This window comes from Cyprinus carpio, chromosome A18 (genome assembly GCF_018340385.1).
Source record: "Cyprinus carpio isolate SPL01 chromosome A18, ASM1834038v1, whole genome shotgun sequence".
NCBI classification, from domain to species: domain Eukaryota; kingdom Metazoa; phylum Chordata; class Actinopteri; order Cypriniformes; family Cyprinidae; genus Cyprinus; species Cyprinus carpio.
This window is the reverse complement of record NC_056589.1, coordinates 27,714,972-27,730,915: the sequence shown is the minus strand read 5'-3', so window position 1 is coordinate 27,730,915 and position 15,944 is coordinate 27,714,972. Positions and strand designations below refer to the sequence as shown.

At 34.2% G+C, this 15,944-nt stretch overlaps 1 protein-coding gene across 1 annotated transcript in view; it reads left to right on the top strand.

Moving 5' to 3' along the window:
* Positions 1-14,732, top strand: part of LOC122148644 (rho guanine nucleotide exchange factor 17-like) — a 70,683-nt gene extending 55,951 nt beyond the window's left edge. The window contains exons 7-20 of the mRNA XM_042775840.1: positions 482-532; positions 617-726; positions 1,185-1,270; positions 1,799-1,917; positions 2,168-2,375; positions 3,353-3,614; positions 4,883-5,124; positions 5,220-5,445; positions 8,131-8,217; positions 8,304-8,371; positions 8,446-8,594; positions 9,464-9,638; positions 10,618-10,890; positions 11,764-14,732. Of these exons, the coding sequence (XP_042631774.1) occupies positions 482-532; positions 617-726; positions 1,185-1,270; positions 1,799-1,917; positions 2,168-2,375; positions 3,353-3,614; positions 4,883-5,124; positions 5,220-5,445; positions 8,131-8,217; positions 8,304-8,371; positions 8,446-8,594; positions 9,464-9,638; positions 10,618-10,890; positions 11,764-11,975 (2,268 nt within the window). The 3' untranslated portion in view covers positions 11,976-14,732. The remainder of the gene's footprint in view (positions 1-481; positions 533-616; positions 727-1,184; positions 1,271-1,798; positions 1,918-2,167; positions 2,376-3,352; positions 3,615-4,882; positions 5,125-5,219; positions 5,446-8,130; positions 8,218-8,303; positions 8,372-8,445; positions 8,595-9,463; positions 9,639-10,617; positions 10,891-11,763) is intronic.
* Positions 14,733-15,944: the final 1,212 nt, after the last annotated feature.

The following is a 15,944-nucleotide window of genomic DNA, read 5'->3' as shown; positions in this document are numbered from 1 at the left end:
ACTGCTGAAAAAAGACAAAAATAGTGAGTAAGAATATGTTTCACATTGACTAAATATGTACAAACAAAAACTAAATTGATTAAAAAAATCTTTAATGATTTTTTTTTAAATCCCTTTATGTAAAGCACCTTAAATTTCCACATAAATATACCTTGCCTTACTGTACGATATTAAGTCTTGTTTTGTGAAAAATGCATGAAAATAAGTACATTTTTGCACAAAAAAAGGAAAAATATCTGTCAGTGGAAGTTTATTTTTCTGACCCCATTGTCAGATATTTTTTTTGTTTTTCAAAATAACAAGGTTGAATATGTTTAGATATGTACTGGTGAAAAAGACAATTACCGAGCAATAACTTTTTTTGTGTGTGTATTTACAGTTTTGGTTGAAAATATGTTCAATTGCTACCACACAAACGTGTTAGAGTAGTATGAAGACTAGTTTGCCCTCAGCAATACCTAATAATGTATTTTCCTGTCAGATCCTGAATCCGCAGAGGAAGTTTCTAAGACAAGAGATGGTGGTGGAAACGGTGAGCACTAATAAGCACAAGAAATCAAATCAGTTTAAGCAAAAGGATGAGCTTCCTAAACCTCTGTTCTTCTCTGTGCTGTAGAAAACGGTGGGTGGTAAGAAGGACCGCTCTCTGTTTCTGTTCAGCGATCTGCTCATCTGCACCACGCTGAAGAGAAAGTCTGGATCTCTGCGCCGGACCTCCATGAGTCTGTGAGTGCGGCTGTGCATTTGCAGTTTTCTTTTAATAGTCCAGGGATGTGAGAAGGGCCTGGGAAAACTGATGTTTGGTTTAGAAACCCCAGAGTCCCTTGAGATCTTCTGTTCTGATGGCCAAAATAAATGCGGTTTATTTCTGAATAACACTGCGCTCTAGTGGACAGTCATGGAAACAGCACATATATAGTCTCTTTCATATGTCATTTGATTGCAGGACGCTTATTTCTGGGACAACAGTCAAAATATGGAAATCCATCACATTACAGCTCTGTAAACACTCTTTTGTGACTTGTTTAAGAGTTCACCAGTGACTTTTCATGATGAACCCTGCACTACATTTGAACCAGCAACCTTTCAGAATCAGACACCAGACTAGAACGTCACGTCCACGCTAACCAATGTTGGAAATATCCTTGACTGATGATTATTTGGTCTCTCTGCTTCTCTTTCAGATACTCCACTGCTAGTTTCATTGACACCTCGAGTAAATACAAGTTCTTGTGGAAACTGCCCTTAGAAGACATTGAAGTGGTTAAAGGTAGTGTTATCAACTCACACAATCAGCATGACATGATTTTCATTTAACGTGCTCTTAAAAGTTCAAATTCACATTTAAGCAGAAACATGAGTTCTTCTTTAGAATTAAGAGCCCTTTCCTGAATTCCTTTAGGGAGACAAAATGTCCTAGAGTTATCTTTAGCTTTTCCTGCTTGCTTGCATGCTTGCATGCTTATTTATTTATTTATTTATTTATTTATTTATTTATTTAAATTGATGAATTATTAATTTTAATTATACTGTAATTATTTAATTGTAAATGTGTTAATTTTTATATTTTTTATTTATTTAATTATTTATTTATTTTTGCCCTTTTCATGTTCTTTTCTGGTATTTATTTAATTTTATGTATTATTTGTATTATTTATATATTTAATTAATTTTATGCATGATTTATTTTTTATTTTATTTATTTATTTATATATTTCCCCCTTTTATATTCTTTGCTATTACACTTTGTTGAACTTTGATGCTCTTGTACTGACCCATTGTCATTTCTTCATCACAGGTTCTAATCAAGCCACGAACAGAGAAAACATCCAGAAAACCATCAGCCGTCTGGATGAAGATCTCAGCACACTGGGCCAAATAAGCAAGCTGTCAGAAACACTCAGTTTCCCCCATCAGGTCTGTCTATCTGTGTCTTTATGATTTAGCATGAAATACTTATTTCAGTTTCACTTGAAACTGGGGGGGGGGTGTAATGGTGCATGCAAATAAAGAAGATGCAACTTAACTATATTTGTGCATATTTAGGATAAAAAAGAGAAATAGACTTAGAAACATTTAGAAGAAAGGATAACATTTTTTTTGCTTGTGCCAATCAGACTGTTGAATGAATGAAATATTCTGAAGTGAGTTTCTGTGTCTGTGTCAGAGTTTGGACGATGTGATAAAGGATCTGATGGCCTCAGTGCACCGTGAGCTGGCAGATAAACAGTCTCTGGCCTTCAGCATGACGTTACTGCCCACTAAACTAGAGCTGACCAGCACTTCAGCCGAGACCACCTTCATCTTTGAGTTCAGCAGCCCTGATACCCGCAGTAACTTTGAGCAGGCCTTTGAGGAGGCCAAGAAGAAGCTCGGTAAATCAGAGCTGACCCTCTGTTTCTGTTTTGTATAATGTACAGTGATCTGAGAGCAGTTCACATCAAATGATTATTTTCCTACAAAATAGCATATGTGTGTGTGTGTGTGTGTGTGTGTGTGTGTGTGTGTGTGTGTGTGTATGGTGTTATAGTATTTATTAATGTTTTTCATTAGCTTATTAACTTAGCTTAATATATATTTTCAGTTTTCTTTTTTTTATTGTAATTTACTAATTTTATTTAATTTGCTTTATTTTAGCTTTACTAACTGAAATAAATGTTGAAATGCTAAAATTACTTACAATTAACCTGTTTAAGCTGCCAACATGTCTGATTTTTGTTTTGTTAAAAATTTAAGTTTTTCATCTAATATTTATTGGCATAAATCAAACTTATATAATTAATCAAAGTAATTATATAAATTTACAAATGGCACAAAAGTACTTAATATATTAATGAATATATATATGTGTGTGTGTGTGTGTGTGTGTGTGTGTGTGTGTGTGTGTGTGTGTGTGTGTGTGTGTGTGTGTTGAAAGCACGGAAAGTACCTCATATTTTCATAAGAAGTTTAAGATATACTACATATTCAATTATAAATACAGTATTTGTTGGACCTCCTATATGCAATAATTTTTTGATGTGTTTTCGTGAATTTGTATAGTATTTATTGGGCTTTTCATGGAAAAATATAATAGATATTTATGAATAGCCAAAGAAATTTGCCTATATTTATGTAAAATCCAATAAATACAGATTTTATTAATGGCAAAAAAAAGCCCAAGAAATGCTACTTATATTTTATGATAAAATATAAATATTGCATTTATTTTTGAGAAGGCCAATAAATACTTTATACAGTACATTTATTATATATACTTCATATATTTCATTTTAGCCCAACAAAATGCTATATATTGATGACAATCCCTACATTGTCATCAGAAGCACCCTGTTTCCCATCTTTTGTCCAGCCATGAACAAAGACCAGTGGGACCCCGAGTTCCTGAAGGCCATTCCCATCATGAAGACCCGCAGCGGGATGCAGTTCTCCTGCGCCTCCCCCAGTCACAGCTGTCCAGAGAACACGTATGAGGTGTGGGTGTGTAACAGCGACGGGTACGTGGGTCAGGTGTGTCTGCTGAACATCCGGGACGAGCCCACGGTGGAGGCCTGCATCGCCGTCTGCTCCGCTCGCATCATCTGCATCGCAGCCGTGCCGGGCCTGAAGAACAGGTGAGAGAGACGACCCTAAACACACCTGCTTAACAGAACTGCTAATAGATGAGCTGTTCTTATGAGCACCTTGAGACTAGATGTGAGAGTCTCTGTATGGACACAACATGCTCACACTGTCACAGTGTGTTTTAAAAGAACACTGTTGGTTATTTTCATCTTAATGTTTATGTTCTGCATATGTGGCATGTAGGGAAATTAGTTTAAACATTTTTTAATGTATATAAATGAACAGAACACCTATTAAGGATAACCTATTATTTAGACAATTTTGTAGCACAAATAAAAAAAAAAATGTGTATCTACATTTATAAGTGCACATATATATGTGTGTGTATATATAGTATGTGCATGTTATTTTAGTATTATTTATTCACTATTATGGTGTTCACTATTATGTAGTTTTTCAGTTTATTTTTCATTTTAATTTAGTTTAAGTTTTTGTAATTTTGCTATGTGCTTTTGAAATTTTTGGACTTTCTTAAAATTCTATTTATCTTAAATTTTTATTTGTTTCAACTGTATTTTGTTTTAGTATTTTAACTTGTGTGTATATTTCTGCTTATTTATTTTTTTATCAAATATTTATTTTTTATTTCAGGTTTATTTCAATTGTAATAGTTTTAGTTAACAATAACAAGACTGATATTCTTAATGATGGTTTCTTGTAATTAACAACATGCCATACACGTGTTATTACGTCGAAAATACCCTGGAATATGGCTTTTAAATCACGTTTTGTTTCTGTATGTGCTTTTGTCAGTTTATATATATATATTAGGTAAATATATATTTTAGGTAAATTAAAAAAAAAAAGTATATCCTGAATGCACTGTATGTCGCTTTGTGCTTTTTTCAGTTTAAGCAATTTATTTATTTCATTATTATATATATATATATATATATAGCATATATTTTTCATCTAATATTGCACACAGTTTAAGCAATTTATTTATTTCACAGCAAAACAAAATTTCATTATTTAATTTGCAACAAAACAACAGCTTTAAGTTAGTTTTTCATCTAATATTGCACATTTTTTATTTCAGTTTTATTCAAATTGCAAATATTTTTAACAGTTTAACAATAACAACACTAATAAATATTCCAGGACAGTTCTAAATGATTATATTTGGTAATCACAATATCAAGTTGAAAATGCCCTGGAATATGCGTTTTAAAACAGGTTTGCCTCTCAGTATAATATTAAAGGTTTTCACACATAATAAGCAGTTTACATGTGCAAAATGTCCATCTGTTTACTGCAGAGAACGTGTGGGTCATTCCAGCCCCTCCGTCCCGTCTGAGTCAAATCCTACAGCGTCTACACAACCCCAGCTCCACATCTGCATCTCCGGCTCGTCTCTGGAGCTCAGTGAGCCGCCCGCGGTCCCCGCCGCAGAGCTCGTGCCCTTCGATAGCGACGACACCGATGATGAAGACTCTCCCAGCCCTTCATCCACACTGCAGAGCCAAGCCTCCCATTCCACCATCTCATCCAGCTTCGGCAGTGAGTCACATTTACAGTCTCTAACATCATATAGAGTACTCATGTTTGTGATTCGTGTCTTATTGATGGTGTTTTTATGTTTTTGTTTCTCTCAGATGATGAAGCAGCCGTTTCAAAGGACATGGCCACTGAGACCACCAGCTCCGAGGAGGAACAGGAGTTTCCCGTCCCCAGCTCATTCAGTGCAGACAGTCCCATGGACGGCCGAGCCATGCGGCGGTCCAGTCGAGGGTCCTTCACCCGTGCCAGTCTGGAGGACCTGCTGAGCATCGACCCGGAGGCGTACCAGAGCTCCGTCTGGCTCGGGACCGAGGACGGCTGGTGAGGCAGTGCATGACAGAATAAATAACTTCTGTATTGGGATGTAGGGCGGTACTTGATTTGGTGATTTCAGTATTATTTATGGGCAGCGGCTATTTGCACTAAGTATAAATAGCGATAGAGGCTATTTACACTGTGTAAATAGCAATAAGATACTATTTACACTAAGTGCAAATAGAAGCATTATTTAGTGATATGCTATTTACAAATAGCAAATAGTGCAAATAGCATATTTTCTTAGCCATAGATGATATTAACACTAAGCGCAAATAGCTATAGATTCTATTTACACTGTTAAAATATCAATATTTTCTGTTATTTATACTACTTATTTCAAATAGTGGCAATTATCTGCACCTCAGTATTGTAGTACATTATAAAACAGTATGCAATAATAACTTATTGAGTGTAAATTTAAATTTTAATTAAAATTATTAAATGGATGCCAACTTATTGGGACAATAAAGCCCTCCCTACACCTACCTAACCATACCGATACTTTATTTTCAACTTTTTGATTATTTCCTACATTTTCATTGAAAATAAATGCTTTTCTGATGTGATTTGAAATTTGAAAAGGGAGAAAAAAAGTTCGAACCCGGGTCGATCACGTCAAAATAAGTACAACACACGTTTATCTGCACCACTGGAGCAGACAACCATTGACTGTCTTTTGTAATTAGCTTCTGCCAACAAGGCGGGCTATTTGCACTTAGTATAAATAGACACTCCATTATTTATATACTATTATAAAGCATTTATTTTTTATTTTTTAGTTTTAAGTTAAGTCTGTTTTAGTAATTTTGTTATGTGCTTTTGTCATTTTTAGAACTTTGTAAAAATATTTCTAATATTTAATTTATATTTCATTTTTAGTAAATGTATTACTTAACTTATATAACCTTAAACTTTGTTTTAAGTTTTCTTTTTAAGCTTATGTTTAGGTTGCAAGAGAATAAATAACTTATGTTATATATACATATATATGTATATATGTATATATATATATATATATATATATATGGAGCTATTTGACTGGATCTTTAAAAGTAGATATTTTAGATATTAAAAAGTAGGTTATTTGTTATTATGATTATATTAGTATAAACCAATATATATATTGAATTTTTCAAATCATAAACTTTTTCTTTAAAAGTAACATGCTGCAGAAACAGCTGTAACACCTGAAATTAAGACAAAAATTAAGAAAGTAAATTATGCTCATTTTTATGATGTAAATTTTTAGATGCTGGAAGTGTGTGTGTGTGTGTGTGTGTGTGTGTGTGTGTGTGTGTGTGTGTGTGTGTGTGTGTGTGTGTAAATATATATATATATATATAAAACAAATAATAATAAAAACTGTATTAAAATGATTATTGTTTGTATGTATATAAGACATTTATCAAAAAAATACTGAAAAATAAATTTCTATCAGTCAAAAATAAAAAAATTGTTTTCATGACAGTTCTGACTGTTTGAATGGAAAATTAATGATCTGTTATATAATGTGATAATGTTTGTTAATGTACTTATTGGTAGTTATTATAAGGGTTCAAACTTGTGTTTAGACAGCATTTAAAGCTCATGGGCCTAATTAAAAATTGAACGATAGTAACATGAAATGAGGTAACCACATTTTACTGTGCAAAACACCCCCCTGCTGTTCCTTCTGTTTGGGGTTTAATTCTCACCTCAGGTGACACTGATCTGACTACAGTGCATGCACCCGTTTACCGTGTTCCCACAGAGACACTCATTATCTCAAGCTCAGACCTGCCCGTGTCCTCAGTGCATCCTGTCACTTTCCATGCAAACATTTACTCTCTCTCTCAGCATCTGCTCTTGCCTCACTGCCAGCTGACAGTCAAAACAAACAAAACACAGTCAGATGTCTTGGAGAGCTTTTGATTTGATACCTGAATATATAATGCATTTTAATTCCTTATAATATACACTGTTTTATATTATTTCGTAAATAGTTTTAATTGCAGTTCAAATACATTGTAATGCTTACCTGTTCATGGTTTCGCCTTTAAAGTCACCTTTAAAATGCATTGAAATCAAGACATATCACAGGTGTTGATCATGTGTTCGTATTGTGAGTAAGATGGAAGTATGAATGTCTTTTGGGCCAATTCATTTCAATTCAAGTCAATGTTGATTTGTTGCTGTTGTTGTTTTGAGTTTGGACTATTTCATGCCCAGTTTTTCTGTCTCTAATATCATCAATGATTTGTTTTCATAATTTTTTTAATGAACTTGTTTCTCAGTAAAGACAGTAAAATCAGAAATGTTTCTTAAGCCGCAAATCAGTATATTAGAATGATTTGTGAAGGATCATGTGACACTGAAGACTGGAGTAATGATGCTGAAAATTAAGCTTTTCATCACAGGAATAAATTACATTTTACAATATATTTAAATATTAAACAGTTATTTTAATTTGCAATACAATTTCACAATTTTTATTTTTTTTACTGTATTTTTAAATAATTGCAGCTAAATTATAATTGCAAATAATTGCAGCCTTTTTAAGCAGAAGAACACATCAAAAACATTAAAAACTGACCCTAGATTTTTTAATATTTGTGTAAATTAAGTTTGTGATTACCAGTAAACAAGCAAGGAAAAAATGATGTATTTCATAAGCATAATCATGTTGTAATAATGACTGTTCTATTTCAGTATTCATGTGTACCAGTCGTCAGACAACATCAGAAACAGGAAGAACAGTATGAAGATGCAGCACTCTGCCTCTATCCTGTGTATCCTGTAAGCAGCTTCCGCCTCATTGATCAGTTACCATGGTAACTTATGCAACGTTGGCATGGAGACTGAACATCTTTTTTTATTCCCAGGTATCTTGACAACAAAGTGTTTGTGTCCCTGGCGAACGGGGAGGTGATTGTTTATCAGAGGGAAGCAGGTGAGCTCAGATCCATTCCAAATGATTCATTTAAGAGATTTTCGCCAACTCTCTGTGCTTTTTCTGCACAACAGGAAGTTTCTGGGATCCTCAGAGCTCTCAAACGCTGTGTCTGGGCTCTCCAAGCGGACCCGTGACCAAAATGGTTCCTGTGGCGGGAAACCTGTGGTGTGGCTGTCAGAACCGAGTCCTTATCATCAACACCAGCACTTTAGCGCAAGAGGTCAGATGCAAAATACATGCAGATGAAGTCTGGGGAAAAAAATAAATAAATACAAAACCAAAAAATTTAAAAAATAAATACAAAACCTGTGCTAATTGAAAGAAAACAAGTTGACAAAAATTTTTTTTGAATCTAATATTGGGTAATAATAGCATTTGAGAATTGTATAATTTTTGTATGTCATTTTTGACTGAAAACATCACAAGTGCAGCAAGGTGGGAAAAAATCACGAAAATTATCACCACTTTTACGAGAAGTTGTTATACCCTTTGTGAGCAAAGTCAGTAACTTTTAGTCCAATATGAAAATTTTTTTTCAGAAAATAGAAAAAGGGTAAAAAGACAATTAATATTCAGTAATATTATAGCTATATCTGCACTAACATCATCGGATAAGAATAACATTTGAACTGAATAATGACACTAACTCTGCAACATCCACACAGATATTAAAATAAATTGAATCAACATTCAATCTGAATTGAGCTGAATGATGTCACTGTTGTATTTTAAAGAGCTGCTTTAAAGCTGAAATCAAATTTGTTTTATAATTGCATGACTTTGCAACATTGAGCAAAATTGAGTGAAATAATGACACTTGTCGTCTGTAGATCTGCTTTAAAGCTTAAATTGAATTAGTTTCATAACTAATGAATGAACTGTAATGTACCTTTTTATTACTTTAAAGCTGCTTTGGAACTATCGGTACTGTATAAAACCTAAAAAAAAAAATGTGACTTGACATGAGCAGATTAAGTTTAAAATATGACAACGATATATACACTTGACATCACATTCATGAACAGCAATAGACATTCGTGCACTTGAATCATTTTTGCAATTTTGACCTTGTTTTAATGTCTTCTTCAGCACTCATTCCAGGTGAGTCAGGACAGCGGGCGCTGCGTGACCAGTATTGTGAGCTATGGTAAAGGCGTGTGGATCGCTCTACAGGGCAGTGCTCATGTGCGGCTCTATCACGCCTCCACCTACGAGAGCCTGACGGAGGTCGACGTGGCACCAGCCGTGCACAAGATGCTTGCAGGTACTGTTTAGTGTGCATTATAATAACACAGCCCTGCATCCTGAAAACAGGCCTAGTATTATCTAATCTGATGACGCTGAGTTCAAAACTATCACTGTTTTGTGTAAAAACTTTCCATCACTTTGAATGAAGATTTTAGAAGTACTATATATGTGTCCCTGGAGCACAAAACCAGTCAAAAGGGTCAATTTTTTGAAATTAAGATTTACACATCATCTGAAAGCTGAATAAATAAGCTTTCCATTGATGTATGGTTGTTAGGATCGGACAATATTTGGCTGAGATACAACTATTTGAAAATCTGAAATCTGAGGGTGCAAGAAAATCAAAATATTGAGGAAATCACCTTTAAAGTTGTCCAAATGAATTCTTAGCAATGCACATTACTAAGCAAAAATTTAGTTTTCATATATTTACAGAAGGAATTTTACAAAATATATCCATGGAACAGGATCTTTAGTTAATTTCCTAATGATTTTTGGAATAAAAGAAAAATCAACAATTTTGACCCATACAATGTATTTTTTGCTATTGCTACAAATATACACCAGCGACTTAAGACTGCTTTTGTGCTCCAGGGTCACATTTGTATCACTTTAATGCAGTTATCAAAATAACAGAAACATTAAAATGTCAAAAGTTTAATTTTAATGACAAAAGGAAGTATTAAAAATATATAATTTAACTTACAATATGCAAAGGAGAAGGAAAACATGTTCAAATACTTTTTTTTTAAATCTAAAGAACCATATTTTAAAAAAAAAATGATAAAACCACAATAAAATGACTAAAGTCTTATTAAAAATATTGATAAATAGTATACAAATAATATTAACACTGATATATATATACAAGTTTGTAGTTACACATTTCATTAAAAATGCTTGTTAATTGAGCTATAATAGTATGTCAGTGATACTAAAATAACACTGCTTTTATAAAGAACTAATAAAAACCCTGTCTCATTTTTGTCTTTTAGGCTCTGATGCCATTATCCGGCAGCATAAAGCAGCATGTTTGAGGATCACGGCTCTTCTGGCGTGTAAGGACCTGCTGTGGATTGGCACCAGTGCAGGGGTGGTCCTGACTCTGGCCATCCCGCCCGTGTCCTCCAGCACTGGGCTGGGCTCTCTGCGTGCACCCCTCTTTCCCATGGGCTCCGCCCACGGACACACAGGACATGTCCGCTTCCTCACGTGCATTGAGCTGCCAGAGGGCTTTGACGTCAACTTCCCACCACCGTCTGAATCAGGTAAGTTTCTCACTGCCTATTGCAGTGTGGGTAATATTAACAGAGGATCTGGCAACAGAATTGTACATTAGTGCATTATGGAAATACAGAAACCTGCAGACATTGACCTGTTCTGTGTGTTTTTATCTGTTATTAAGGTACAATAAGAGTATAAGGAGTTCGGTGTGACTTCAACTGTTTTCTTCAGTGTCAATAATGTGTTGTAATTTTATCCGTTGCTCATACAATTTGAATTTCTTTTATGTATCAGTATATTTTAAAAACTGACCATATTACACTGCACTATACAGTATATAATAATAATATAATATTGAATAATATTATGAATGTCATGGTATTCATAAAAACACAAATACATGGTTAATCATAATAATAATTCAATAAATAATATACATTTTTTTATTTCATGAATATCATGGTATTTATGAAACGTGATTTTATTTTTGTATAAAAGGAATATTAATAAAACATTTTAAAAAAGTCTAGCTAATACACATTTATTTATTTGTTTGTTTATTTATTTATTTATGTATTTATTGTTTGTGTGTTGTGGTATTCATAAAACACTCAATTATGGCCCTGCAAAAGAATATCAAATATTTAATTTAATTTAATCTAGCAGTCGCAAATCTAAAACGGTTGTAAACCGATCATTTCATTTGTAGTGTAACCATTAATGCTTCCTGATACGTCATGAACAACAGAAAAGACCCACCTGTCAATCAAGTAGTTTAAACTTGCCTGGTTAGGCCTGACTAATACTTGTGATTGGATGCATTCAAGACAGATGTCTAGAAATAGAGGCTATCAATATATGCATCAAAATGGCATCAGATGATGAATCTGTGTGCGTATTCTGAATTTCTGTTATAGTGAACTCCGCACAGAACAGCTCAGAGAGCAGCAGCGGCGGCCTGCAGAGACGAGACTCCGCCCGACGGCGCGCCTCCACCATCCTGCCCGTCAAATCCAACCTGCTGGTCATCAGCGGCGGCGACGGCTATGAAGACTTCAGACTGACCAGTAGCAGCGAGACGGTGGGGCGGGACGACAGCACAAACCACTTACTGCTGTGGCGCGTGTGACAGAAGCCCCGCCCCCTCAACACACAAGCCGCTGGACCAGCCCACGCACTTCTCCCCGATACCCCGCCTCTTCCTGTTCTTTGATGCGTTGTGCATGAGCGTGTAAGACGCCGACCAATGGGGTGTTTGTTTTTCGTTACGTTGTGTTATGGGTCATTTTGTTTCTTGATGTAAAATATCGATCTCGCTTGCCATGTGGTGTTTCCTGTGGCCGCTTTTGAATATTGTGTTGAAAATTAAAATGAAGCTTTAAAAGAAGCGGACGAAACTATTGTAAAAACCCTTGAAGGAGATACTATAAGATAGACATCAGAAAGAGAAAAAGCAGGAAAAGGTGAAGTAAAAAAGAAAGGAAGCAAAAATTGTTGGATAGAGACAGGGTTTGAATGAATCACATGAGGCAGGGAGGATTGTGGGTAATGTGGATGGACGTGCAAAGTGGAAAGACGTGTTTTCATCTTCATCCTTCACTTCATTAGAGGACAGTCCGCACACTTTTATGGTCAACTACTGGTCTTGACAGACTGTGATTTCATTGGAGAATGAAGATGTTTTTGTTAAAGCAAGATGAGAGTTAATCTTACATAACCAATGTGCAATATAAGGCTAGAGTACCTACAGACCGCTATATGACACGCACACACACACACACACACACACAAAATTTACTGCTTCAGTAATCATCAAACTCACAGTTAGAGTTATTACACGTTATCACTTTATTCTTTTGGTTATCGAATCATCTTTATGTATATAAAAAAACAAGATTTCACTATGTTATGTAAAAGAACAGCAATGACATTCCATATATAGGTATTGTGACAAAAATTCTTTTGTACAGTATTTATGTTTTTTCATTTTTAGTGAAGTCTTTTTTTATAGCACTTAATTTATAAATAAAGTAGTCTGGCGTTTTTCTTTGCTGAAAGATTTCGACGCTCAACTCAAGTTGGGTCAGTGAGGTCACATTTGTACGATTTCAAGTAAACATTATTCAGGTGAATCTCACGAAGAAACATCCAGGTCATATTTCACCCCAAATTCAAAAGAAATCAAATTACAAATTATATTTTGCATAAAGAAAATAAAAACCATTTTTTTGAATCGTCTCTGTTTTCATTACAACAACCCAAAATAAAAAAAACATTTACATTCCTTTAAAACATTTTTATTCTTCCCATTTTTTTAAATAAAATTTTGTCCAACAAATACTTTGGTATTTACTGTATTTTTTTCAAAGTACAATAAGATTTTTTGCATTACAGCAATTGGAATTTGGGGGAAATGTGATGAATTATGTAAAAAAAAAAAAAAATTAATTTAAAAAATGTATATTCATTTAAAAAAAATTGAATTTATTTTATGCAAATTTCTTTTCATTTTGGGGTGAAATATAGCTTCAGGATTGATGAGATTCATTTCAATGCTCATTTTCATCACTATGATAATTCAGGAAAAGGGAATTGTGTTGTTTCTTAAATGATGTTGCAGAAGACTGCGTCAATTTAACATATAGAGTTTGTGAGTGTGTCTGTGTGTAGATTAGGACACTTAGAATGAAGTCAGATGGGTTACAGCCCTTCGGCTCCATGCGGGCACTTATAAAAGACAATTAACTGCTAAAGCGCTCCACCATCAGGTGGGTGAAATGAGCAATTTCAGTTGCCTTAGTTTGTCTGGGAAGAACCGCATCAGTCACAAACACACCCAAATTCTCGCTCACCTGAAGGATGTGAAGTCAGACTTTTCCCAGACTGCATCACACGTGGTAATTCGTGGGAATTTTTCACGAGCTTGTTTTATTGATTGATCTGTTGAGTAGTTGTGAATGCTAGTGCCAAGAACTCGCAGGTAGAAACGTTGAAGCATTGCAGAAGATAACTTCTTATTACAAACAGGATCCTCAGAGAATCATATTTTCATAAACTGAGTCTGCATTTTTTTTTTTTTTTTGCTTATTAATCAAATATCTAAATCAATCAGTGATGATAGTCCTAAGTCAAGTCTTACTGTTGTAAGTGACCCTCACAGTCCTTTTTTTAGTGAAAGACGTCATCAGTGTTTATTGTATATATTGCCTTCCTCTGTACATAGTGCTCTCACAGTCCACGATTGTTCATATGAATCTAATGGCATATTTTTATAAGTATTTTTATTTTCCTCATTTGGCATGCGATGTCTCATTTAAATTAAAACTATTCCAGTATTTTAAAAGAAGATAACAGAAGCCGCTCTGCGTCTGTGGGTCCTGTAACAGTCTTCATGCTTATTTCACACCGTTGACATATTTTGTCACTCTGGGTTTCTTTGAATTAAACATTCACTGATGCAAGAATCCAGAGGCTCTGATAATTCCTTTACAAACAAGCTCACACATGATCTCACCCGTCAGACTCATCACAGTCAAATGAGTCATTGTCAATGCCAGGAAGTTTATGAATATGTTTTCAAATTCAAAGGGGAACAAAATAAAACTTCAGACTCTTTTGAAAAGGTAAATTATAATGAAATGTGGTGAAGAAAATTTTGGGTGCCAGAAGTTGAGATGTGTCTGAATAGAATTGATCAACAACAACAAAAAAGTGATATTAAATGATAATATAAATAATGTAAATTTCTACTATTTCTCTTACAGTAATGTCTGGGTATCACAGTTTTATGAAACATCACATTTTTAAAATCATGCAGTAACTATTGCTCACAAAATGTAGAACACAGCTAAATATTATGTGTGGAAATTAAAATAAGATCATTTTACAGCGTGCTCTTTTGTCTTCTGTGTTAAGTTATATTGGTGTGAAAAGGTGATGATTCATGCTTAATAGTTTTACTCATTGCTCTAAATAATCTTTTCCCTCAGTGTGTGATTAATACGTGTAAAACTTGATTCAAGTGTGAATCATCACCTAGTTTAAGATTAAAATAACTTTCAAAAGCTTTGTTCTGTTGTCAATTTAACATGTATGATTTTGTATGGTTGTATGATTTTAATGGTTAGAAACAGCCTAGAAGATCATGACCCCTGAGGAGGGACAGGCCAAAATCACAATTTTAAGGAGCTTAAGGACATTTTATGTGTTTAAAAGTGTGTGTGTGTGTGTGTGTGTGTGTGTGTGTGTGTGTGTGTGTGTGTGTGTGTGTGTGTGTGTGTATTTGTATCATTACAAATGTCTTTACTGTCACTTTTGATCAATATAATGCATCCTTGCTGAATTCAAGTATTAATTTCTTAAAAAGAAAATCTTATTATTCCAGTACTTGTGCTGCTAGTGTGTCAGCAGCACATGGTTTTGAATGACTGTCCGACATTCATACAAACTGAATGAAATACACAAGACCAATTCATATCATCTCACAGCAAACTAGTTGTGCGCGAGCACAAAGAAAACTTTATAATGCCATGCAATGAATGTTCATGGCTTGACCCTGCATGGTTTGTGTGAGAGATCTGGTTTTATTCTGACACATGATTCAGTGCAGTTGGCATACAAGAAACCCAAGAATGATGCAGCCTACATGAGCTCACTCTCAGAGTAACCAAGAACACTCGTTTAATTAAAAACTTAACTTAAGGTTTCTACAGAAGCATCAGTTAAGCCAAATATACAAAAGTTTGAATAATCATGTGCATCCTGTACCAGTGAGGAGGACAAACACAAAAAAAATGTTTTGAAAAAATTGAAAAAAAAAAAAAAATGTCATTAAATAAATTTATATATATTTTTAGTATTATTGTGCTGAAAGGATTCATTGGAGTCTTTGTCATCTTGTTTGCTCAATTCAACAGGCAACAAAAGTTCTTTTGAACCACCCACTGCTTTGATGCTTTTAATGATTTTCAAAAATCAAAACCAATTATGTTTGGTTATTATTCAACACAAGCTGAAAAAAATGTCAAATATAATATACACTTTCATTGGCACCTGAAAGTTATTACAAATGTCAAGTTAATTTAATCAACTGTGCAAT